Consider the following 20612-nt stretch of genomic DNA (forward strand, 5'->3'; position numbering starts at 1 on the left):
TATAATAGTTTGTATTATTTTATCATAATGTAGCAATAGTGTTGTTATTATGAGCTCATTGCAAAAAGTTTTAATACCTTGACAGATTTCATCTTCCTCCCGAGCATCTCCTCCATCTCCTCTGCAAACTTCTTCACCAGTTCCTCGCCATCCACCTCCTCAATCTTCAGCACACCTTCCACGTCCTTATATTTCTTTCAAAAGTCAAATCATGTGATGAGGACAAGATGAGTTAGCATGGTTGGCAGATGGTGGACATGCCTGCTAGGGGGGGTTCTACAGGGTGGCATGCACTGTGCAGCCTAATTACCAACACACAGGCGCGTGCGCACACACACACACACACACACACACACACACACACATTTAACACTATGTTTTTATTCCTATATAGATTTTTTGGATTAATTACTAATATTGTAGCATAGTAATTGTGTCTTATTTCATATTATCTTTGTTTCAGCACTGGCTAATACAAAAACAAGCAAATACCTGCAAAAATCATTATTAGGTACACTTGCCCAATAGACACTTTATTGAAAAAACAAACAAAAAAAACCCCACATAATTTCATAAACATTCAAACATGGGAAAAATGTGTAAAATATATACGATCAAGCTTTTTTTTTTTATATATATATATATATTTTTTTTTTTGTTTGTTTGTTTTTTTTGTTTTTGTTTGTTTGTTTAACATTTCTAATTTTCTCTGAATTATTCACATTTTAGCATGCTTTATTTTGCCTTGTGTTATGTATTTCTATTGTACTGCGAAGAGGCTAAAACAAAAAAAGCAATTAAAATGAGTCCATCATCAATTTTGTAAGAGGAAATTATCTCAAAAGTTTTGCATGAAGGCAAATTATTTTATAATAATAATACATATTATTATTATTAGGTAGTATAATAAACTAATTACCAAATAAGTCAATAAAAAATTAATGATATACTGTAAATAGTCTAAAACAATGTGTTGTATCAAAGCAATATTGTAGTTATTATTGTAAAGTATACTGCATAATTGAAACTAATAACATATTCTATATGAATAAAACAAACATCAATATCCATCCATCCATCCATTTTCTACCGCTTATTCCCTTCGGGGTCGCGGGGGGCGCTGGAGCCTATCTCAATATAATAATGGGTTATACTTGTATAGCGCTTTTCTACCTTCAAGGTACTCAAAGCGCTTTGACAGTATTTCCACATTCACCCATTCACACACACATTCACACACTGATGGCGGGACCCATCAGGAGCAAGGATGAAGTGTCTTGCCCAAGGACACAACGGACGTGACTAGGATGGTAGAAGGTGGGGATTGAACCCCAGTAACCAGCAACCCTCTGATTGCTGGCACGGCCACTCTACCAACTTCGCCACGCCGTCCGTAATACAAAAAAATAAATAAAAGTTGTGTTATAAATAGATTTGTAAAAAAAATTATCTTCATGAGTAAATATTTTAGTGAGACGTATTTTTCTGTTGCATGTCTATTATACTGTGCAGCTGCAGCAACAAAAGCAAGCAATTTCCTGCAAAAATCAATCAATATATTGAATTTATCAATGTATGAATCTATTAATGTATTAATTTAACAATGTATCAATCTGTCAAGTAATTTATAAATGTATCAATGCATCATTCTATCAATTCACCTGCGGTGCATATAATAAGAAGTGTCTTACTTTTTGTAGCAGTTTAGCTCCGGAGTATTTGGTGGAGAGCGCCGCTATCTCTTTACCAAAGGTCACAGCCCACTTTTGCACACTGCAACACAACAAATATACAAAGTAGATACACAATGTTGGCAAATCACACAATACTCTGCAATCCTGCAATGTTGTCATTTCAAACTAAGAATGACTCAGTTACATTGGGTGTGATTAAAAGGTGCAGTTGTGCCTAATTGAATGTCCGTGGAAGGTCGCAGGCGCCCATGTTTCAGAGAGATTACATCGAAAGGTGACAGGCAAAGTTGTCCGCCGGCCGGCCAGGTCGGCAATTTATTCCCCGCTTTGTCATGTTTCATTTTTGGACGTAATAGTGACCAACAGACAGGATGCGACAGATGGTTCGGCCAATGGGGAGCCGGCCCAAGGTTTGTCAGTGCACAGCCTGCTGGCCATGATACGTTTATTCCAAAATAAGCATTCATTCATGCAGAGTTGGATCACAATGCTTTTGATAATAAACGTGACAATGAGTTTATTGACAATAAATGTGTCAATAAGGAGAAATTAGTTAACAATATGCTTATTATTGTGTAATGCATCATAATCCTAATGCAGTTGTGTCTAACATTTTAAAACTCTTGTGCAGCTAAAATATATAGGCACTAAAATATTAAGACACAATTCTGCCAAATTTAAACAATAATAAAAAAAAATGTAAGCTATGTTTGCTTTATAAAGGCTGATTTTTAAACATTAGTATGTCTAATTTGGCTGTTATTTGACTTATATGGTTAAAAAGTACAGCAAACAACAACATATTGTTAAATTAAACGCAATAATTATTTAGTTCATAAAGACAGACTTTTAAGACAATATTTTATGTAATTTGGCTGCTATTAATAATATAACAGTACTATATCGTTCAAATGTATTGAAAACAACAACATACTGTTAAATCAAACCACAATATAAACTAAAGTAAGTATTATTTGCTTTATAAATGCTGATTTTTAAAAATTAGTATGTGTAATTTGGCTGTTACTGACACTATAATGGTCCCATATGTTTAAAAAGTACAGCAAAGTACAACATGTTGTTAAATTAAACCCTAACAAAAATGAAACTCAAGCATTATTTGGTTTGTAAAAAAAGACGTTAAGACAATATTTCATGTAATTTGGCTGCTATTGATGATATAACAGTACCACATGGTCCAACTGTATTGCATACACCAAACTATTGTTAAATTAAACCACAATATAAACTAAAGTAAGGATTATTTGCTTCATAAAGGCTGATTTTTAGACATTAATAAATCAAATATGGCTGGTATTGACATTATAATGGTCCCATATGACTGAAAACTACAACATGTTAAATGTAACCATAATAACATTACGGTAAATGTAAACATTATTTGCTTTGTAAGGGCTGATTTTTGGACATTATTACATGTAATTTGGCTGTTATGGACACTGTAATAGTCCTGAATGGTGCATATGTACTGTGGCTTGTTTGAAAATAAAAAATAATGATAAAGAAGCCTTTAATTGATGCTATTACTATACAGATGAAAAGTTACTGACGTCTCCGGGGAGATCTTCATCTGGCCGTTCACCACCATCCACAGAGAAGTGCAGAGGATAATCCACGGGAGCATCACCAGCATCCCTCGCCGCGTCCCATTTATGTGACGTGGTCCAGCACCGCCGACTTCCATCTCTGCATCAGTTATTTGAGAGTTCAAAACACAGCAAGAACTACAGCATCTGGACTACATTGTGGTAAAACTGCTAATTAACATAAAAAAGTTGCTCCTTCTTGCCTTCTTTAAGAAGTCCAAGCATCACTTGTGTTTAAGTCCGCAGTACCGGCAGAGGCTTGGCGTGACGTTCCAGACCACAGCACTGTCCATGATGACATGCAAAGAGCCTGCAAAGCTCCAAAACCTGCTTAGAAGAGGCATTGATTGTCTGCAGACTCCATGACATCCTGGTTTAAAATAAAAGAAATCCAGACATTAAAATGTCAAAGTTCAGCAGTCCTAACAAGCATCCTCCTAGACTTCCATCTCCACATTATTCCAACACAACATTCCTTGATGTATTGGAGATGTCTAACTTGTCTTTTTTTTAACTCACTGTCATCCACATTTGATTGGAGGGACGAAGAGTGTGAGAGAGAGGGATGTTGGGACTTCCTCTCTCTCTTAATCCAAGCAGGATTATCAAACCCCTCCCTCCTTGAATCCTATCCCTCTACTATCTCTAACACTGTTGTCTCTCCCCATCTTTTTCTTTTTCTTTGACCCTCTGTCTTTTTACCCTTTTTCCTACTTCTTTGACATTGTAAATGGCATTGTATGATTGTCAGGCATCAATCTTGTGATTAGTCTTGTCATGTCATATCAAGGTATCACTGTTACAGGGCTGTCATGTAAACAGCCTCTAGCGGACAAATGCAGTAGTGCATATTACAGTACAGACAACTATACACCATCTCTACCAATGCAAAACGTTTCGATTGTGCTTTGTATTTGGACTTTCACTGATTAGGCAGCTGAAAGTGCACAAATTATCTTAAATCAACAACTACAAATTACATACAAATTAAGCAGAATGTGCATAGATTGTACGAAATTAATGTTTAATACATTTCATTTTATGACTACATCCAACATCGGCTTACACTTAACTATAAATAGTACTGTAGTTGTAATGCATCACAAAGTACAAATGGTTTGGATTAATACACTTAAGAGACATGGCTAGGATGCACGCACATGGACAAACAAATATACACACCGACTGCGTGGAACAGATGTGGAGTCATCCTCCTCCCCCACTGACCCAGATCCCTCATGGTGGGGATGATTTGTTTCTTTTTTAGTTAAAGAAAAAGGAAAATAAAATCACTTTCTCTGATGTTAATGACAAAATAGCCACATCGTGTATACTACTTGGTACCCATTGACTCATAAATACTTATAATTTGTCGAATGTTTAATCTTATTCATATTTTGAAAACATAGAATGATGCATACATAAAATTATATACATTGTACACATACCTGAAGGTACTGTTTATAATATTTAAAGTATAAACTTGTGACTGATGTGCTAATTGACAGGCCGTGGTTATGTGAACTCATGACGTTTACACTGACGTCACTAATCCCCTCCATCGACCAATGACTTTCACCTTCCGCCTTCCGCTCGGCCAAAACCTTTCTCTAGCTTGTGAGCGACATCTTTGACGGTATTTCCTCTTATACGGTCACTTGAAAAACTCGCTTATTGCTTATCGCTATTTGTAATCTGCCCAACACGAGTCGTCGAGTTTACATTAGCGTTAGCTCGCGACAGTCTGGTTGTTTGGCTAACATGTTGGCTTGCTAGCTGTTGCGTTCACTGCTCAGGTACGTTGTATGACACTAGTGTATTCAGCTGGTTTTATTGAATTTTATATTACTACTACCGCTTTTGGTAACCAAATCATGTATGTTTGAACTACTTAAGACTTTTTTAGCTTATCTTTTCTGCCACACGAAAACCAAGTCCTATTTTTAACCTTCACCTTTCAACGAGAGCTGCCTGTTCTATATAGAGACACCAATAACAGCACCTTTAAACTTGCCAATACAGTAGAATACGAGGACAAAGGACACGTCTGTCAACTCTGCAATGTTTGCTTTTGTCACGTAGCCTTAAGAGACACAAATGGTTGCACACACTACACACATCTTTGTTTTGGTTCCCAACCACAGGCCTCCATTGTTGTCGCAAAGCCACAATAATATACAGTGGGTAGCGAACGCACCAGTGCAGTAAACAGGATGCCCCTCATCAAAATGAATGGACCATCCATCTTCTCAGTCTCTGTTGGACATCACTGCAGACAGCTTTGCGTCCAGTTGTCCTTCAAGTAAACATTTAGCAAGAGTGGCATGCACCGCCTACACCCGTTTAACGTCTGCTTCCAGTTTTGCAATTTACAAGACTGGATTCATTTGAATACCACATTATGTCCCACACATGTTTACACAGTAACCGTGTGATGCTGATATCATCCTTTCTCTGCATTACTTTTTTAAAAGTAAGTTTGTGTTCATGCCAGATGTGGAGGTGAGCCCATGGAAAAGTTGTCATCTTCAGACAAAGGAGCCCTGGAGGAGAGGAAAGGCCCGGTGGAGGTACTACAAGACAAGGCTTGAAATGGGCTATTATGGGTTACCAAAATAGATTATATGTTCATTTACATTTGCAGGATGATGGCGTGTTGAGGGGGGCAGAGGGCGGAGAAGCGGGTCTTCACGCCCAGAGGAGGAGCAGTTCGTCTCGATCCTCACGCAAGAGCTTTCGACTGGACTACCGCGTGGAGGTCGTCAGTCATGAATACAATATTAAATGAATATGTATCAATAACTTTTTACATTATAGGAAGAGGTGACAAAGTCATGTCGTGACAAACATGGCCGCTTCACCAATCCCTGGCCGACATGGCGCTTCCCCTCCTACCCCACCCTGCTCCGGTTCCTCTTGCTCGACAAGAACCACAGCAATGTCCCGACCAGTAAAGAGGTGTGTCATCACTTCCTGGTGGGAGAAGTCACTTCTTATGCCTAAGCTCCGCCTCCTTTCAGGCACTTGACAACGAGCTACCTGTGATGGAGCCGTACTTTGTCCAGAATCCGGACCTTTCCCTTTCCGGCCCTGGTTTGAGGGTCACCTGGCTGGGCCACGCCTCAGTTCTGGTGGAACTGGATGGGTTGAATATTCTGACAGATCCTATTTTCAGCCAGAGGGCGTCGCCGTTCCAGTTCATGGGTCCTAAAAGATACAGAGGCCCACCTTGTAACGTACAACAGGTGTGCTTACTTTTTTTAAAGAATATCTATGTGCTTCAGTTAAAACGATTCTGGTTTTGCAGTTGCCCCGCATCGACGCTGTGGTCATCAGTCATTCCCACTACGATCACCTCGATGCTGGAACAGTGGCTAGCCTCAACACGCGCTTCGGCGGGGAGCTACGCTGGTAAGTGCACCATGCTGATATTTTCTTAAAGGGGAACTGCCCTTTTATTAAATATTGTCTATCGTTCACAATCATTATGAAGACATGACAACACATTTTAATGCATTCTAAATATTAAATAAAAGTAAATCAAAGTCACCTTAAAGCGGCGCCAATGAGGGCTCCTCTTTTTCGCCCACAAAATCCAATAAATAACCATTCAAAAACCGGCAATAATACTCCATTTACATTTTGTGATTTGAATATTAAACCACGTATAAGTGTTGTTATAAGCCCTAACTCAAACAAACTATTTATAGAGGCGCCGTGATCAATACCGTTTACATCATCGAATGGGCTGCTGCTTCCTCGCTCCCTATAATAATACATTTTACTTATAAGGCGCCTTTCTGGGCACTCAAGGACACCGTACAAAATCAAAACAATAAAATCAAATTGGATAAAAACAACAACAAAAATAGATAAGATAAGATGATTACCGGTACAATGAATTAGCAGTCAGGAATAGTGTGTTTTGAGTCTTGATTTGAAGAGGGATATTGAGTCTAAATTACGAAGGTCTGGTGGTAAAGAGTTCCAAAGATGTGGGGCAGAGTGGCTGAAAGCTCGGGCACCCGTGGTGGACAGTTTAAATAAGGGGACAGTGAGATGGATGGGTGAAGAAGATCTTAGGGAACGTGAGGTTGTGGCGACATGGAGCAGGTCAGAGTGATAAGACGGAGAGAGGTTATGGATAGCTTTGAAAGTGAGGAGAATTATTTTAAAGTGGATACGGTGTTTGATGGGTAGCCAGTGGAGTTGCTGCAGACCAGGGGTGATGTGCTGGATTGAAGGGGTTCTGGTGATTATCCGGGCTGCAGAGTTCTGGAGAAGCTGAAGTTTGTGAAGTGACTTGTGAGGGAGACCAAACAGGAGAGAGTTGCAGTAGTCCAGGCGAGAGGTGACAAGGCTATGGACTAGTATTAGTATAAGTTTATTCTAGATCAGAAATCATGCGTCTCACCTGGACAGAAGTAGTCTGAGTAGGTATTCTGACTAGTTGGTACACTTTGACAGCCATTTAGGACTCGGAAATTACGAAAAAAAAACGCTTGGACCCCCATTCCTTTTGTTCTTGAGGATTATGAGACATTCTTCACCTAAATGGGAATATATGAACATCCCAGCAGTCGGCATCCTAATGACAGCAGACCTTGCACCGTAAGTGATGTTTTATTATGTTTGTTGGCTCTCATAAATTCTGCAGTGAGTGATAATCAGTGATTAAGAAAAAAAAAAAGCAAACGCTGTGATGCGTTTTTGAAATTAATGCGCCGCATATGCTTAAAATGATCAAAATACGTAAATATTAAACGTTATTATAAATGTGCCCGTTACTACATTACATATATACTTATCATGTATATAAAACCTCAATGGAGGTGTTTGGATTTTTTTTAGGGGCTTTGTAGGCAGAATTGCATGGCCCCATATGCTCCATTGTGAGCAAACTTTTGATAGCATTTAATATTTAGAATGCAAAAAAACCAAAACATCCATCGTCATGTCTTTTATAATGATTGTGAACGTCAGGCAAATTTCCAAAAAAGTTCAGTTCCCCGTTAAAGGGCTTTAAACGCTGCTTACCAAGAGCGTCTGTAGGTTCGTGCCCCTTGGCTTGATGGACTGGCTGTCCAAGGCGGGCTGCGAGAACGTAATGGAGCTGGACTGGTGGGAGGAGAACTGCGTGCCAGCTCACGATGACATCACGTTCGTGTGCACGCCCTCTCAGCACTGGAGCAAACGCAGCGCGGTGGATGACAACAAGGTGGCTTACTTATCTTGTATTTGACTGAAGAATTTCATCTTAACATATCCTCCATCTTTCTTTAGTCCTTATGGGCCAGCTGGGCTGTTCTGGGTCCAGATCACCGCTTCTTCTTTGCTGGAGATACCGGATACTGCCCGGCCTTCAAAGAGATCGGTCGACGCTTTGGACCGTTCGACCTGGCGGCAATCCCCATTGGCGCATATATTCCCAGGTGAACACCTATTTACTCCTGCCTCCTACATTTTCAGACTTTGGCTAAGAATAATGTGGTTTTTTGGTAGGGACGTGATGAAAGGGCAGCATGTAGACCCAGAGGAGGCGGTGCAGATCCACATGGACCTTCAGGCCAAACACTCACTTGCCATTCACTGGGGGACTTTTGCTCTGGCCTATGAGGTGAAACTATGTGTATCATCACCATTATGTTGCTAACAAAATACCCTTTGTTTTCTAAGCTGCATGAGTATTTGTATACTGAGAAAAGAAGCTTTAAAAGCAAACTAGTTCTGAAACCACTTTTGTCTATTACCCAGCACTATCTGGAGCCGCCACGTCGCCTGCAAGAAGCTCTGGAGGAGAAAGAGCTAAAACCACAATCCTTCTTCACGCTGCAGCACGGAGAGTCTCGCCTTCTGACATCACGTGATGGGGACGTCTTCCGCTGATTGTGGCTTTTAGTGACGTCATGCATATCTGGCCTGGATGTTACATGGCCTACATTATGAAATTGAGACTTGTACGCTGATCATAGTTTAAGCTGAGCTGGGTTCGGCTTTATGAATGTTTTATATGATTCCAGCTTGACATCGTATTAGACATGTATGAGGCTGTAATGTGAGGATTATCCTGAAAACTATCATTTTCATGTAATCGCACTTAGACTTGAATGTAATTTGCTATATGTAGAATAAACAGCTTTAATTGTCTCTGCGTCATCATTCTAATCAGTCAGCATGTTTGAAGGCGCACTAATACAATATTCAGGTATAGGAGTGAACACTAGGTGGCACTGTTTGCAATACTTTCTAGCTGTTAAGTTTAATAAATACTGTTTTATCCTCATGCCTGCAGGATTATTTGCTGATTCCCTTGATTAACTAAATACGCTAAAAAGGTACTGGCTTGTCACCTGTCAGGTTACACTGCTGTGTGTTGCACCTCCATCGCAGGCTTTGGAGAAGTTCAGAAAGATGCCATCATGCTCAGGTTCTGAGTCCAAAGATTCAGGGATGTGGTAATCTGCTGTGACCTCCGGACTGGATGATGGACTGGGGCCTGAGCTTGTGTCCTGAGCCAGAACTCTGGAGGACACGGGGGAGTCAGACACCGGAGAGCCTGTGCAGTGCTTGCAATCGCCTGGAGGGGAGGACTCGGGAAGAATGGAGTGGGAAAGATGCTGGACCTGGGTGTTCTGACTCGAGGTACCTGTAGGGAGGACAGGAAGTGGGTTAGTTCTCATGTGTTTACGTGACATGGACTAAAGTGTTGTCCTACCTGAGTGGTCAATGCCGGAATTACCCACAGAGGCGCTCTGCCCCACGCAGGAAGTCATCTCAGACACAGAGTGGCGTCTGATAGCAGTGCCCCCGCCTGCCGACAAGTCCACATCATACTCCACGACAGGGGTCAGCATGGGAACATTGTAGCTTTTGGAGCGCACTACTGGGTTCTTCGCCGTGGGGGGGTTGCCAGACTTGGACAGTCCAGAACGCTGAAGACGCCTCTCTGGCAAGCAACATATTTAGGTAACAATTAACAGACAAAAAAGATGGCTGCGCAGGGTCAATTGCATACCTAACAGACATGAAGAACAGTGCTGATTGGACGAACCATCTTTGGAATATAATCCATGGGTCCCAAGGTATGGCGAGACCACTTGTTGAATGAGAGACTCCAGGCGTAGGTAGTCATCTGTGACGCCTTTGGACTGGTGCACGCCCTGCAATAAACATCCTGACGTTAGCTAAGGAACAAGTGTTGTAATGGCTTCCAGGAAACACGTGGACATGGCTTCATAAGTGGGGAAGGAGAGAGAGTAGGTGTGAGTCAAAGCCACATTAGAGCAACAAATCACATGAAATTCATGGCTACTAAACCAAAGCAAAACAACTTGCGCATGAAAGAATGCTGAAATCTGCTAATGCTTTTCTTCCACATAAAAAAAACCACACAGTCAAAATGCCGAAACAAAACTTACAGTTAAACACTAACTGCTGGGTTAAAGGTTATGGGAAGACTGTCCGCACAGAGATGACTTCTTGTGAGACCCCCTTTGCAAGAAAAACAACTCTTAATGATAAATGGTCTGTATTTCTATAGCGCTTTACTATACCTGGAAAGATACCCAAAGCGGTTTACATTATACATCACATTCACTCATTCACACACTTATGCCATATTCTGCCACTTCCCATAGACCATGTAGACTTATGTGTGCACCTGAAGTATAAGGAGCATCTGTATGATGGAGGGGGGTACTCGTGCTCGAGGTCGCGCCAAAGCCTCGTCCAGCTTCAGGTTAAGGGTAATGGTGTTCCTAAAGTGGAGCAGTGCCAGCTCACGCACTGATGGCTCTTTCCCCTGCACACAAACACACACACAGAATTATAAAATACTGTATGCAGGAAACTTGTGCAGTGATAGAGTTGTCATCCAACCTGCACGGGATAGAAGATGGCCTGCAGCATGGACAAAACATCACAGAAGAAGAAATCCCAAGTGTCAGCCAGAGAGTCCAACAACTTCTGACCTATTCCAACAAACATGGACTGTATCAAAGAAAACCATGGACGCTGTGCAAAGTGATGAAAGGCATCACTTCTCGTGTGCTTCAAATACCTTTTTGTATTTTCTTCTTGAGAACCAGCGTTCTCTGCAGTGGACATTTGTGTTTTCATAATAGGACTATTTTTTACCCGCAAGGTGTAACTTGTGACAATTGAAATGAACCAAAAACAAAGATATCCATTGATAAAAAAGACAGATGAGACAATTTGAGAAGGTATTTAAAATGCAGTACATGTATTCGTGTTGGAATTTCCTGTTCTGTTCAGCATCTCTGCATACTGATTTCCCACACTACACTTTCACGTAACAAAGTAGTCTACTTAAAAGTGGACAAAAAAGGTGAGGTATTTGGCGTGGATATAGATAATTAGTGGGACAAAAGTGCAATGCAGTCCAGACAACAGTGCTGTGGAGCACCTCAGCTGTCACTGAAGGATCATGTTGTTGACGTGCAGAGGATATTGTGGACGCCCTCTGACCACCCAGTGTCCTGCCGCAATCCTCTGAGATGCTCTACTGTTTTGAACACTTCACCTCACAGTGAAATATGTAAACAAATATGAGTGCATAAGAAGAACACAGTGTGCCGTCACTGTTCAGGAGAGATGAAGGACATCACAACAAGTTGGAACTAATAATGCTGCACTTTATGTAATAATGAACTTTACTGAGAATAAAAATATAATTCATTCATCTTCTTCCGCTCATCCGAGGTCAGGTCGCGGGGCAGCAGCCTAAGCAGAGAAGCCCAGACTTCCCTCTCCCCAGCCATTTAGTCCAGCTCCTTCCGGGGGATCCCGAGGCGTTCCCAGGCCAGGACAGTAGACACAGGGCGCGGCCATTTTAAAGAGGCGGAGGCCCCTACGTTACAACCTGTTTACGCAGTCCATTACTCGGTCGCCTTTTCTCAGATTCAGCGTGTGTTTCTTTTCCTGCCATTCACCAAGTTTGGTCTATTTTGCTTACTCAATATGGGTTAATAGAGAAAGCAAACAAAACAGCCTGGAAAGAAGGAGGGATTGACTGTGGTCTTAAACTTAGAGAGGAGAGGAAACCCACACACGCCTCCCCTCCTCCCCGCGCTTTCCTCTCTCTGCCTGCACATCGTCTGCTGTTCACAGACAGCAAAGTAAAAATAATTTTACTTTTCACCTTTTTTCTTATAGCCGCACGGTTGTTAACGTTTTTGAGAGCACCAAAGGGACTTTTGTGTGTGTGTGTTTGTGCGCGCATTGACAGTTGAGCTTGCTATTATTGAGAGCGCCAAAAAGACTTTTGTGTGCCTGCATGCGTTGACAGTTCAGTTTGCCATTGTTGTGTTATTTTGATAATGAAGAGATTGTTAAACCAATTCCCCCTTGTCATGTTTGATCAAATATAGTGTCTTCAACGTGTGCATTCTTTTACTAAAATATTGACTTTTGTCGAAGCTAAAACCAATTATTTATGTTGACATTGTTTCTTATGGGGAACTATGTTTCTACATACAAACCTTTTGATTTACGAACCATGTTCAACAACCAATTATATTCGTAAATCAAGGCTCCACTGTACAAGCGTGTATGATTTGTGTTGATATTAGTATCGGCCAATACTCAAAGCTGCAATATCTGTAATGTATTAAAAAAAGTTGTATCGAGACAGCCCTAATGAAAACGGTGGTTCTTAAAAGGATATAAGAGGTAAACAGAAGCTGGGTGTTCTCACAGTACAAGCATTAACTTGCTTGGCGTCAGGGATTTTAGTCAATTATTGTTTTTCTCCTGATTGCACTGAGGAGGGAATGCTGAGATAGGTCTTTGGCTTGTAATGTCGGGCAATCAACCAAGTTATTGAAAAACTTGAGTTAATTACTGACTGCTGCAGGGATCGGGGAGCTATGCTTTACCTTCATAAAAGCGTATTTTGTCTCTCAGTATGACCATGCCTTTGGTCAGCAGCTGATTCTGAAGGTACTCTGTGAAGAAGGAGCCCAGCTCTGTCTTCAGCAGCTGCCTGTAAAAGCACACATTATGGACACATACATGTATTATGGAATCAGCGCTGAGCAGGCTGTAGTGTTTGAACAGCAGTTCATTCAGGAAATGACAAGCTAACTCGGTACACATAAGCCACAGCAACAACTGAGTGTTTTTTTTGTTTTTTTTTGTTATCAGCAACAACACAGCTTTCTATTGCTGACACTGATAAGACCAGAACTGGGAGCGCTTACCTGACACCTTCATTCAAAATGAAGAGCTCATTCTCTCCCAGATCCTTCTTTTGGAACACAGAGATGACTGCATTGTGGATGCTGACGAGACACAATATGATCATCACAATATGAGAACATCTATAAACAGTATGATTATCAATTGCCTTCACGTGACAAGCAAAATTAAACTAAAAATTACAATGGCAGCTGTGTCACTTTCAGGCATGCTAATGTAGCAACTACAAACATTTGCTGTCATTTTGGATTAAAGTTAAAAGGAACTATCCACATCTTGGAGACAATGTGGCCATTCCTGTCTAAATACGGTCGAATGACTGCGGTATTGAAAGATAGTTTGATTTAAACGGGTCATATTATAATTTGCCCTGCGATGAGGTGGCGACTTGTCTGAATTCCGCCCGAATGCAGCTGAGATAGGCTCCAGCACCCCCCGCGACCCCGAGAGGGACAAGCGGTAGGAAATGGATGGATGGATGGATATTATAATTTTCTTTCTACATTTAAAACACTTCCTTGTGGTCTACATAACATGTAATGGTGGTGCTTTGGTCAAAATGTTGCATAGATTATGTTTTACAGACCATCTTCAAGCCGCTTTCTGAATGTCTCTTCAGAATGCACCGTTTTGTGGGCGGTCCTCTTAACATGCCTCCAATTGGACTGTGTCTTCTCCCCTTCAGCCGTGTTGTAGTTTTAGCTCTTCCATATCGAGTCTACTAACGGATTTAAGTTCGAACTATACGCTACTGTGTATGAGAAATGGCAAGAGCGGAGGATGCATGTGCATGTATGAGCCAGTCTGCCCCACAACGAGAGGATAAAGAAAAAGAAGGAGCTTATTGACTAGTGTCGGACTACAACGGCGAACTACCGCAAAACACTTTGGGTAAATGTATACCATATATGGAGATATCCGCTGACGTCACAGGGCAGAAAACGTCACAAATTCCAAACAACTCCTTTTGCGGAAGTATGAAGGAAGGCAATTTTTTAATAAATATCTGCGCAATTCATTCATGGTTTGATTTCACATTATCTAGACTTATGCAGATCGTAAATACACAACAGCAGGTACCAATAGGCAAAAAAAGTTGTTTTTGCAAAATTGGGCCCCTTTAAACTAGGTCATGGAATTCGATATAAGGGCACTAAACGCATACGCAGTCCAAACAATTTGAATGCTCAAGAATGTTCTGTTGGGAGATATCTGGTAATATACGTCATTGTAACCTTTTAAATCTACATAAATGAATGTAAGTAAACAAGGGGCCACTTCTCTCATCATCAGAATCATTATTTAATATTCCCTGACATGTAAGGCTAAGTTTTTTTTGTACCGACATTTTGGATTAGCGTTTAAAAGAACTACACAGAACTTTCCACAAAGGCGTTAGAGTCGTTGTTTCCAATTCAGTACAATTACTTGTGTAAGACTGACTTTTGGGCACAAGACTGCAGCAAAATGGACAGTAAAAAGACACTGTGTCTGTCACTTAAGCACATCCAACAGGTGTAAAAGAAAGTGCATCTCTATCCTCCTTCAAAACCGCACTAAAAGAACACCTCCAGGCAACTACAACCCTAGACTAACACCCTCCCCCCTCCACACCCCACCTCCCTGGATTGTAAATAATCAAACGTATATACTTGTTCTTATGCTTTCTGAACTCACTATGTTCACTGCTCGCTGTACATATTCTACGAAGTCAGACCTACACTGTTTCAATGTCCATTTCTCAGATGATGCAATTGTTGATGACTGAAATGCTGATATCAACCAAACCTAACCCCCCCCCCCCCCCTCCACATCCCACCCCCGGATTGTAAATAATGTAAATAATTCAATGTATATACTCTGATGATTAACTTGTGTGATGACTGTATTATGCTGATAGTATATATTTGTACATTGAATTGATTAACGTGGACCCCGACTTAAACAAGTTGAAAAACATATTCGGGTGTTACCATTTAGTGGTCAATTGTACGGAATATGTACTGTACTGTGCAAACTGCTAATAAAAAAGTTTCAATCAATCATGTTATTAGCTTCTTTGCTATTAGCTTCTTTTACTCCAGCTTTGTCAGTATTACTTTAAATGTTTTGTACATTTTCATTTGATATATTTTTTTTTCTTTAATAAATCGCTATATGACAGGACATAGGCTCCAAAAAGTTTTATGGGATTGTACCTCCTATGGTCAGCTAAATCAGCCTTGCTTTGCTAGTCTTACATTTCAAAAAAGGCTGAAAAGATGCATTAGGGGCGGAGAGGAAGAAAGTGATAATGCTTCCATGCTCCAGTCCATTTGTGTGTGTTCCCTTTCACGCACCATGCATACATCTTGGAGCACCTCAGGGCAGATCGCTGTATGAAATAAAGCACTAATAGTGTGACATTTCCAACCTGTTCCATGTGGCATTGGCCCCAGCTCTTCTCTGCTGGGTTCCTTTGCTGCTCTCCTCCGCCACCACTTTCTCCAGTGCGCCTCCTCCCCCAGGTGTCTTTGAGAGGTCAGTCAAGCTGGAAGACGAGCCACCGGCCAGCCTCAACCTGCTGTGGAGATTCCTCGAAATCCAAAAGGGAGCAAAAAGACAAGGCAGTGATAAGTATCGGTTAAATTATGCAGACAAGGTAGCAACATGTCCCCTTGCTCCCTCCTCCTCCTCCTCTCCGAGTTTCCTTTTAACAGTCTGTATCAGTCGGCGGCCATGTGAGCTTTTGTCAGGCCCAACAAAGCAAGCCTTTGAGGTTCAAGTGCTGCCAAGAGGGAAACATTTCAAAGTGACACAAAAGTCCTCTTTGGTTCTGTGTGCTGTGTGGTTGCTGATGTTTGGAAGGATGTTACATATAAATCTTAACGTTATTTTGGTGCTGACAGGACCGGAAGCGTTTTATTAGTAAACAACGAAGGACTTTTGGCACGAATGAAAGCACGGATGAGGTCACTCGGGAATGTGTGGAACAAAAAAGGAAGGTCTGTAATGAAGCATGTCCTAGTAGAGTTGGGCATACAACATTTATTTATTTTGAAGCAGGGATGCAGGTCACTGCTATATATGTCAATACAGAAAGTAAACAAACGTATCTCATGCTGGACTATTTAATTTTTTGATTTTATGTAAAACACTGCAGCACTGTGCATTAAAGACAAACAGACAGGTGAATGGAGTGAGGCTCCTGGAGTGGTGAAGTTAGCATGTTAGTAAATCTCATCGATGGATTATATAACTTTCTTTCAAATGCCATCCTATATTTGAGAGGGGCCGGAGTGGGGTTCCCCAAAGTAGTGAATTTAGCATGTTTTTATTTCAGCTCCAACTCCACTACTTTCTCCGGTAATGGACCAAGGAACTTTTCTTCAAATGACAATCCGATAATGAAGTAAGGTTCCCCAGTGTCGTGAAGTTAGCATGACTGTATTTCTGCACCAATGTGACTGCTTGCCTCAATAATGGCTCAAGGAATATTCCTTCAAATGCCAGTTAGGAGTTCTAAGTGAATGGAGGGAGGTTCCCTGGGCTGGTTAAGTTAGCATTCCACTTGTTGTCATCAACGCCACTGCTTTGGTGAAGAATGGATTACAGAACATTTATTTAAATGTCAATCTATAGCTGTAGATGAATGGAATGAGGTTCCCCAGTGTGGTAAAGTTAGCATGCCAGTATTTCTGCATGGGACTACTTTTATAAAATAATGGATCACTGAACTTTCTTTCAAATGAACGTTCTAAGTAAACGAAATGGGGAAGTTAGCGTGTCACAATTTCTGCATCAACACAATTAACCTTTCCTAAAAATGAATTAAGGGAATAGGTAGGTGCAGGAGGAAAGTAAATAGAGTGGGGTTCCCTGGGTCGGTTAAGTTAGCATGCCACTTGATCTCATCAAAGCCACTACTTTGCCAAATAATGGATTACAGAACCACTAATTGGTGAAATGTAACAAATGTAACATGATATACATGTCAAACCCAAGTTGAAAGGAGATGGATTTAAGGTTCCCCGGTGTCGGAACTTTAGCATGCCAGTATTTCTGCACGAATGGGACAACTTTTCCAAATAATGGATAAAGGCTATAGATAGAGTTCCCAAGGTGGTGAAGTTAGCAGATCAGTATTTCTGCATTAACACAAATAAACTTTCCCAAAACATTTTGAGAATATCAATAAATGATAGTTAAAAGTTGAAAGTGAATAAGAGTAAGGTTGCCAAGGTTGCATAATTTTGCCTCACAGTATTTCTGCATCAACTCAACTTACTCTTCAGCGACTCAAGTAACTTTCCTTCAAATGGCAACCCAGCCATCTGGTAAATATAAGGTTCCCCTGCCAGGCAAAGTTAGCACATTAGCAATTTCTTTTCACTTTTCCAAATATTGAATACATTCTTCAAATAGTTGGAGTGAGGTTCCCAAAAGTGGTAAAGTTAGCATGCCACTATTTGCTGCCTCAGCTTGACTACCGTATTTTTCGGAGTATAAATCGCTCCGGAGTATAAGTTGCACCGGCCGAAAATGCATAATAAAGAAGGAAAAAAACATATATAAGTCGCATTTTTTGGGGAAATGTATTTGATAAAACCCAACACCAAGAATAGACATTTGAAAGGCAATTTAAAAAAAATTAAGAATAGTGAACAACAGGCTGAATAAGTGTACGTTATATGACGCATAAATAACCAACTGAGAACGTGCCTGGTATGTTAACGTAACATATTATGGTAAGAGTCATTCAAATAACTATAACATATAGAACATGCTATACGTTTACTAAACAATCTGTCACTCCTAATCGCTAAATCCCATGAACTCTTATACGTCTAGTCTCTTACGTGAATGAGCTAAATAATATTATTTGATATTTTACGGTAATGTGTTAATAATTTCACACATAAGTCGCTCCTGAGTATAAGTCGCACCCCCGGCCAAACTATGAAAAAAACTGCGACTTATAGTCCGAAAAATACGGTATTTCTCCAAATAATGGATGAATCAGACTTCCTTTTAACAATTTTACATTTTCAAAATAAATGGAGTTCCTCAGGGTGGTGAAGTTAAGCATGTCAGCATTTTCTGCATCAACATGACTTTTGCGCTTCTCAATATGTCCCTTAAATGCCAATCCAGAGTTACAAGGTGAACATAAATAGAGAGAAAAGGTTCCCTGTGCTGGCAAAGAGGGCACAGTGGCTCTTACCTCCTTAGGGAGCCTTCTCTTTCCATGGTTTGTCAGCCGCCTGTCAGCAGTTGCAACACCGCTGTGCCGTCAGCATCTGCATCACAAACAAGAAGAGCCGGTTGAGGGAATAAAACATTTTTGGAGACGCTTTAAGTCAAGTGCTGCGAGAGCTAACAGCTGCATTGAAGTGAAGTTAGACTTAGACTTCCTTTTATTGTCATTCAAATTTGATCTTTACAATACAGATAAGAACGAAATTGTGTTGCATTAGCTTGTTGTAGTGCAGGATAAAAGAGCAATAAGGTGCAGATATAAATAAATAGATTACTGTACAGATAAATATATTGCACTTTTGCATATGCATCCACGTTTATGGATGTATGTTATATTGTCTTTACATTCCAGCGAGTTAATCCGTTTTTGGGGGGAATTGAGGGGATTATTATGATGCGTTCAAGAGTCTTATGGCCTGAGAGAAGAAGCTGTCACAGATGTGACGGAGGCTGCGGAACATCTTTCTAGAGTCCAGCAGTGAAAACAGTCCTTGATGGGGGTGGGAGGAGTCTCTACAGATTTCCTGAGCCATGGTCAGGTAGCGGCTTTTTGCGATTTCCCGGATAGGAGGAAGTTGAGAGGGACATTGGATCTTCAACTTGCAGATAGAATGACACACGCACCAAACAAAGACACTTTATTAGGTACACCTGCGCAAAGGTCAAAACCTCCAGATCGCCCTCAGAGACAGTTTCCTTACATTGTAGAATAACACCGACATTAAACTTGGAACACATAGTCAGTGATAAATAAATATACATACATACGCAAACATACACCTGCACGATTATGCAAACACATATATCTTACATGCATATGTACACACTTACTCTCATACAAATAAAAAATACTCATTCACATGGTCAACTAAAAGAGGGCACACCACTAAGAAAGACTTATTCTTATCATTATTACTCTCAATAAGTTAATGTTTAACTTCCTTATTTTTGTTTCCTTTTGGTTTTTCTCATAATCTAATGTTTTATCTGAAGTATGTATTACATTTGATAGTGATAACATTGGTAAATACTGTATTAATATTCTCTATTACTGTTGATATTACTATATAATATCATTATGTTAATTATACTGTAACAATGATCATTGTCAGTACTGTATTATTACTGTTTATTTCACTCATTTTTCATGAACACTGGTAAAATATTTGTAGCTAGTGTATCTATGTTATGAAATTCCATTGTTGTTGTTGTCTCTCACTGTCTTTGTCCTCCTTTTGTCCCCAATATTCCCTCTTCTGTCTTCTTTATATCAGCTCCTAATGTGGTGTAAACACTAAATATATCCAAACATTTAATAAAGTCAAACAAAAATAATAATAATAATAATAAACAGTTGAAGTATCACATACTTCACCTTATAAAGTAAAACTACAGCAGATGTGGGCATATAAATCAGAAGTATTAATCGCCTGTGTGGCTGGACAAGACAAGTTTAAAAAATAAAATAAAATCAAGCAAATTTGAAACAAGTCTTCACAATTAGCATGCTAATATGTAGCATAAAAGCTAGACAATCAACTACATGACCTGGAAGTTGAATTCCAACGGAATTAAGTTCATACCACATTATCGAAGACGCTTCTATTACATTTTAAAAATAAAAACTTACTTTTGCAGAAGTCTCCGCGTTATCATTTTGCTTTTAACTCCATAAATGTGTGGTTGCGCCTCCTGCCATCAAACTACACCAGCAGTCAACGTGAGCGTGCTATCGAGAAGGTGCGGGAGGGTGCACATGCGCGCGCAGACTTTATGGAGACCCGGAAAAACTGCAGTTGTCATGGAAACGTTTTCTGGGCGCGGCTTCGCCTGAGCGTGTGCTGTGTCCAAGTTC

General features: G+C 40.4%; 3 protein-coding genes across 11 annotated transcripts in view; 1 reads left to right on the forward strand and 2 right to left on the reverse strand.

The window, feature by feature from the left end:
• Nucleotides 1–4386, reverse strand: part of cacna2d4a (calcium channel, voltage-dependent, alpha 2/delta subunit 4a) — a 97156-nt gene extending 92770 nt beyond the window's left edge. For 2 of the 3 annotated variants that reach the window (XM_062064926.1, XM_062064924.1), the window contains exons 1-4: nt 3505–4386; nt 3266–3401; nt 1692–1773; nt 78–194 (exon numbers count right to left, since the gene is read on the reverse strand). In XM_062064926.1, coding sequence (XP_061920910.1) covers nt 78–194; nt 1692–1773; nt 3266–3401; nt 3505–3526 — 357 coding nt within the window. In that variant the 5' untranslated portion in view covers nt 3527–4386. The remainder of the gene's footprint in view (nt 1–77; nt 195–1691; nt 1774–3265; nt 3402–3504) is intronic. The other variant, XM_062064925.1, reaches the window with a different exon arrangement.
• A 421-nt stretch (nt 4387–4807) lies between these two features.
• On the forward strand, nt 4808–9448 carry napepld (N-acyl phosphatidylethanolamine phospholipase D). 4 transcript variants are annotated; one of them, XM_062064928.1, is made up of 11 exons: nt 4822–5097; nt 5446–5603; nt 5796–5871; nt 5946–6059; nt 6119–6259; nt 6322–6546; nt 6609–6709; nt 8348–8519; nt 8585–8733; nt 8804–8918; nt 9056–9448. In XM_062064928.1, the coding sequence occupies exons 2-11, from the start codon at nt 5515–5517 to the stop codon at nt 9185–9187; spliced, it is 1314 nt and encodes a 437-aa protein (XP_061920912.1). In that variant the 5' UTR covers nt 4822–5097; nt 5446–5514; the 3' UTR covers nt 9188–9448. The 4 variants fall into 4 exon arrangements, with proteins under 4 accessions (XP_061920915.1, XP_061920912.1, XP_061920913.1 ...); XM_062064929.1 differs by having other exon boundaries at nt 4826–5097; nt 6609–6712; nt 8354–8519; XM_062064931.1 differs by lacking the exon at nt 5446–5603 and having other exon boundaries at nt 4808–4937.
• On the reverse strand, nt 8244–20504 carry LOC133661616 (proline-rich protein 5-like). 4 transcript variants are annotated; one of them, XM_062064934.1, is made up of 10 exons: nt 20388–20504; nt 18723–18798; nt 15933–16082; nt 13522–13602; nt 13198–13304; nt 11180–11271; nt 10962–11102; nt 10317–10461; nt 10017–10247; nt 8244–9947 (listed from the first exon to the last, which is right to left on the reverse strand). In XM_062064934.1, exons 2-10 carry the CDS (start codon nt 18746–18748, stop codon nt 9655–9657), a joined length of 1266 nt encoding a protein of 421 aa, XP_061920918.1. In that variant the 5' UTR covers nt 18749–18798; nt 20388–20504; the 3' UTR covers nt 8244–9654. The 4 variants fall into 4 exon arrangements, with proteins under 4 accessions (XP_061920918.1, XP_061920917.1, XP_061920919.1 ...); XM_062064933.1 differs by having other exon boundaries at nt 15933–16094; XM_062064935.1 differs by having other exon boundaries at nt 10353–10461; nt 15933–16102; nt 18722–18798.
• Nucleotides 20505–20612: the final 108 nt, after the last annotated feature.

This window comes from Entelurus aequoreus, linkage group LG12 (assembly GCF_033978785.1).
Source record: "Entelurus aequoreus isolate RoL-2023_Sb linkage group LG12, RoL_Eaeq_v1.1, whole genome shotgun sequence".
NCBI lineage: Eukaryota > Metazoa > Chordata > Actinopteri > Syngnathiformes > Syngnathidae > Entelurus > Entelurus aequoreus.

What these genes read in the sequence shown, in the direction of transcription:
- napepld (XM_062064928.1), top strand. Translation starts at nt 5,515, where the DNA reads ATGCCCCTCATCAAAATGAATGGACCATCCATCTTCTCAGTCTCTGTT. An exon ending in ATGTCCCGACCAGTAAAGAG is followed by an intron (nt 6,260 to 6,321) that starts GTGTGTCATCAC and finishes GCCTCCTTTCAG; the next exon opens with GCACTTGACAACGAGCTACC. An exon ending in CGCTTCGGCGGGGAGCTACG is followed by an intron (nt 6,710 to 8,347) that starts CTGGTAAGTGCA and finishes TACCAAGAGCGT; the next exon opens with CTGTAGGTTCGTGCCCCTTG.
- LOC133661616 (XM_062064932.1), bottom strand. Translation starts at nt 18,748, where the DNA reads ATGGAAAGAGAAGGCTCCCTAAGGAGG. An exon ending in CCATCTTCTATCCCGTGCAG is followed by an intron (nt 11,103 to 11,179) that starts GTTGGATGACAA and finishes GTTTGTGTGCAG; the next exon opens with GGGAAAGAGCCATCAGTGCG. An exon ending in CTGTTCTTCATGTCTGTTAG is followed by an intron (nt 10,248 to 10,316) that starts GTATGCAATTGA and finishes GTTGCTTGCCAG; the next exon opens with AGAGGCGTCTTCAGCGTTCT.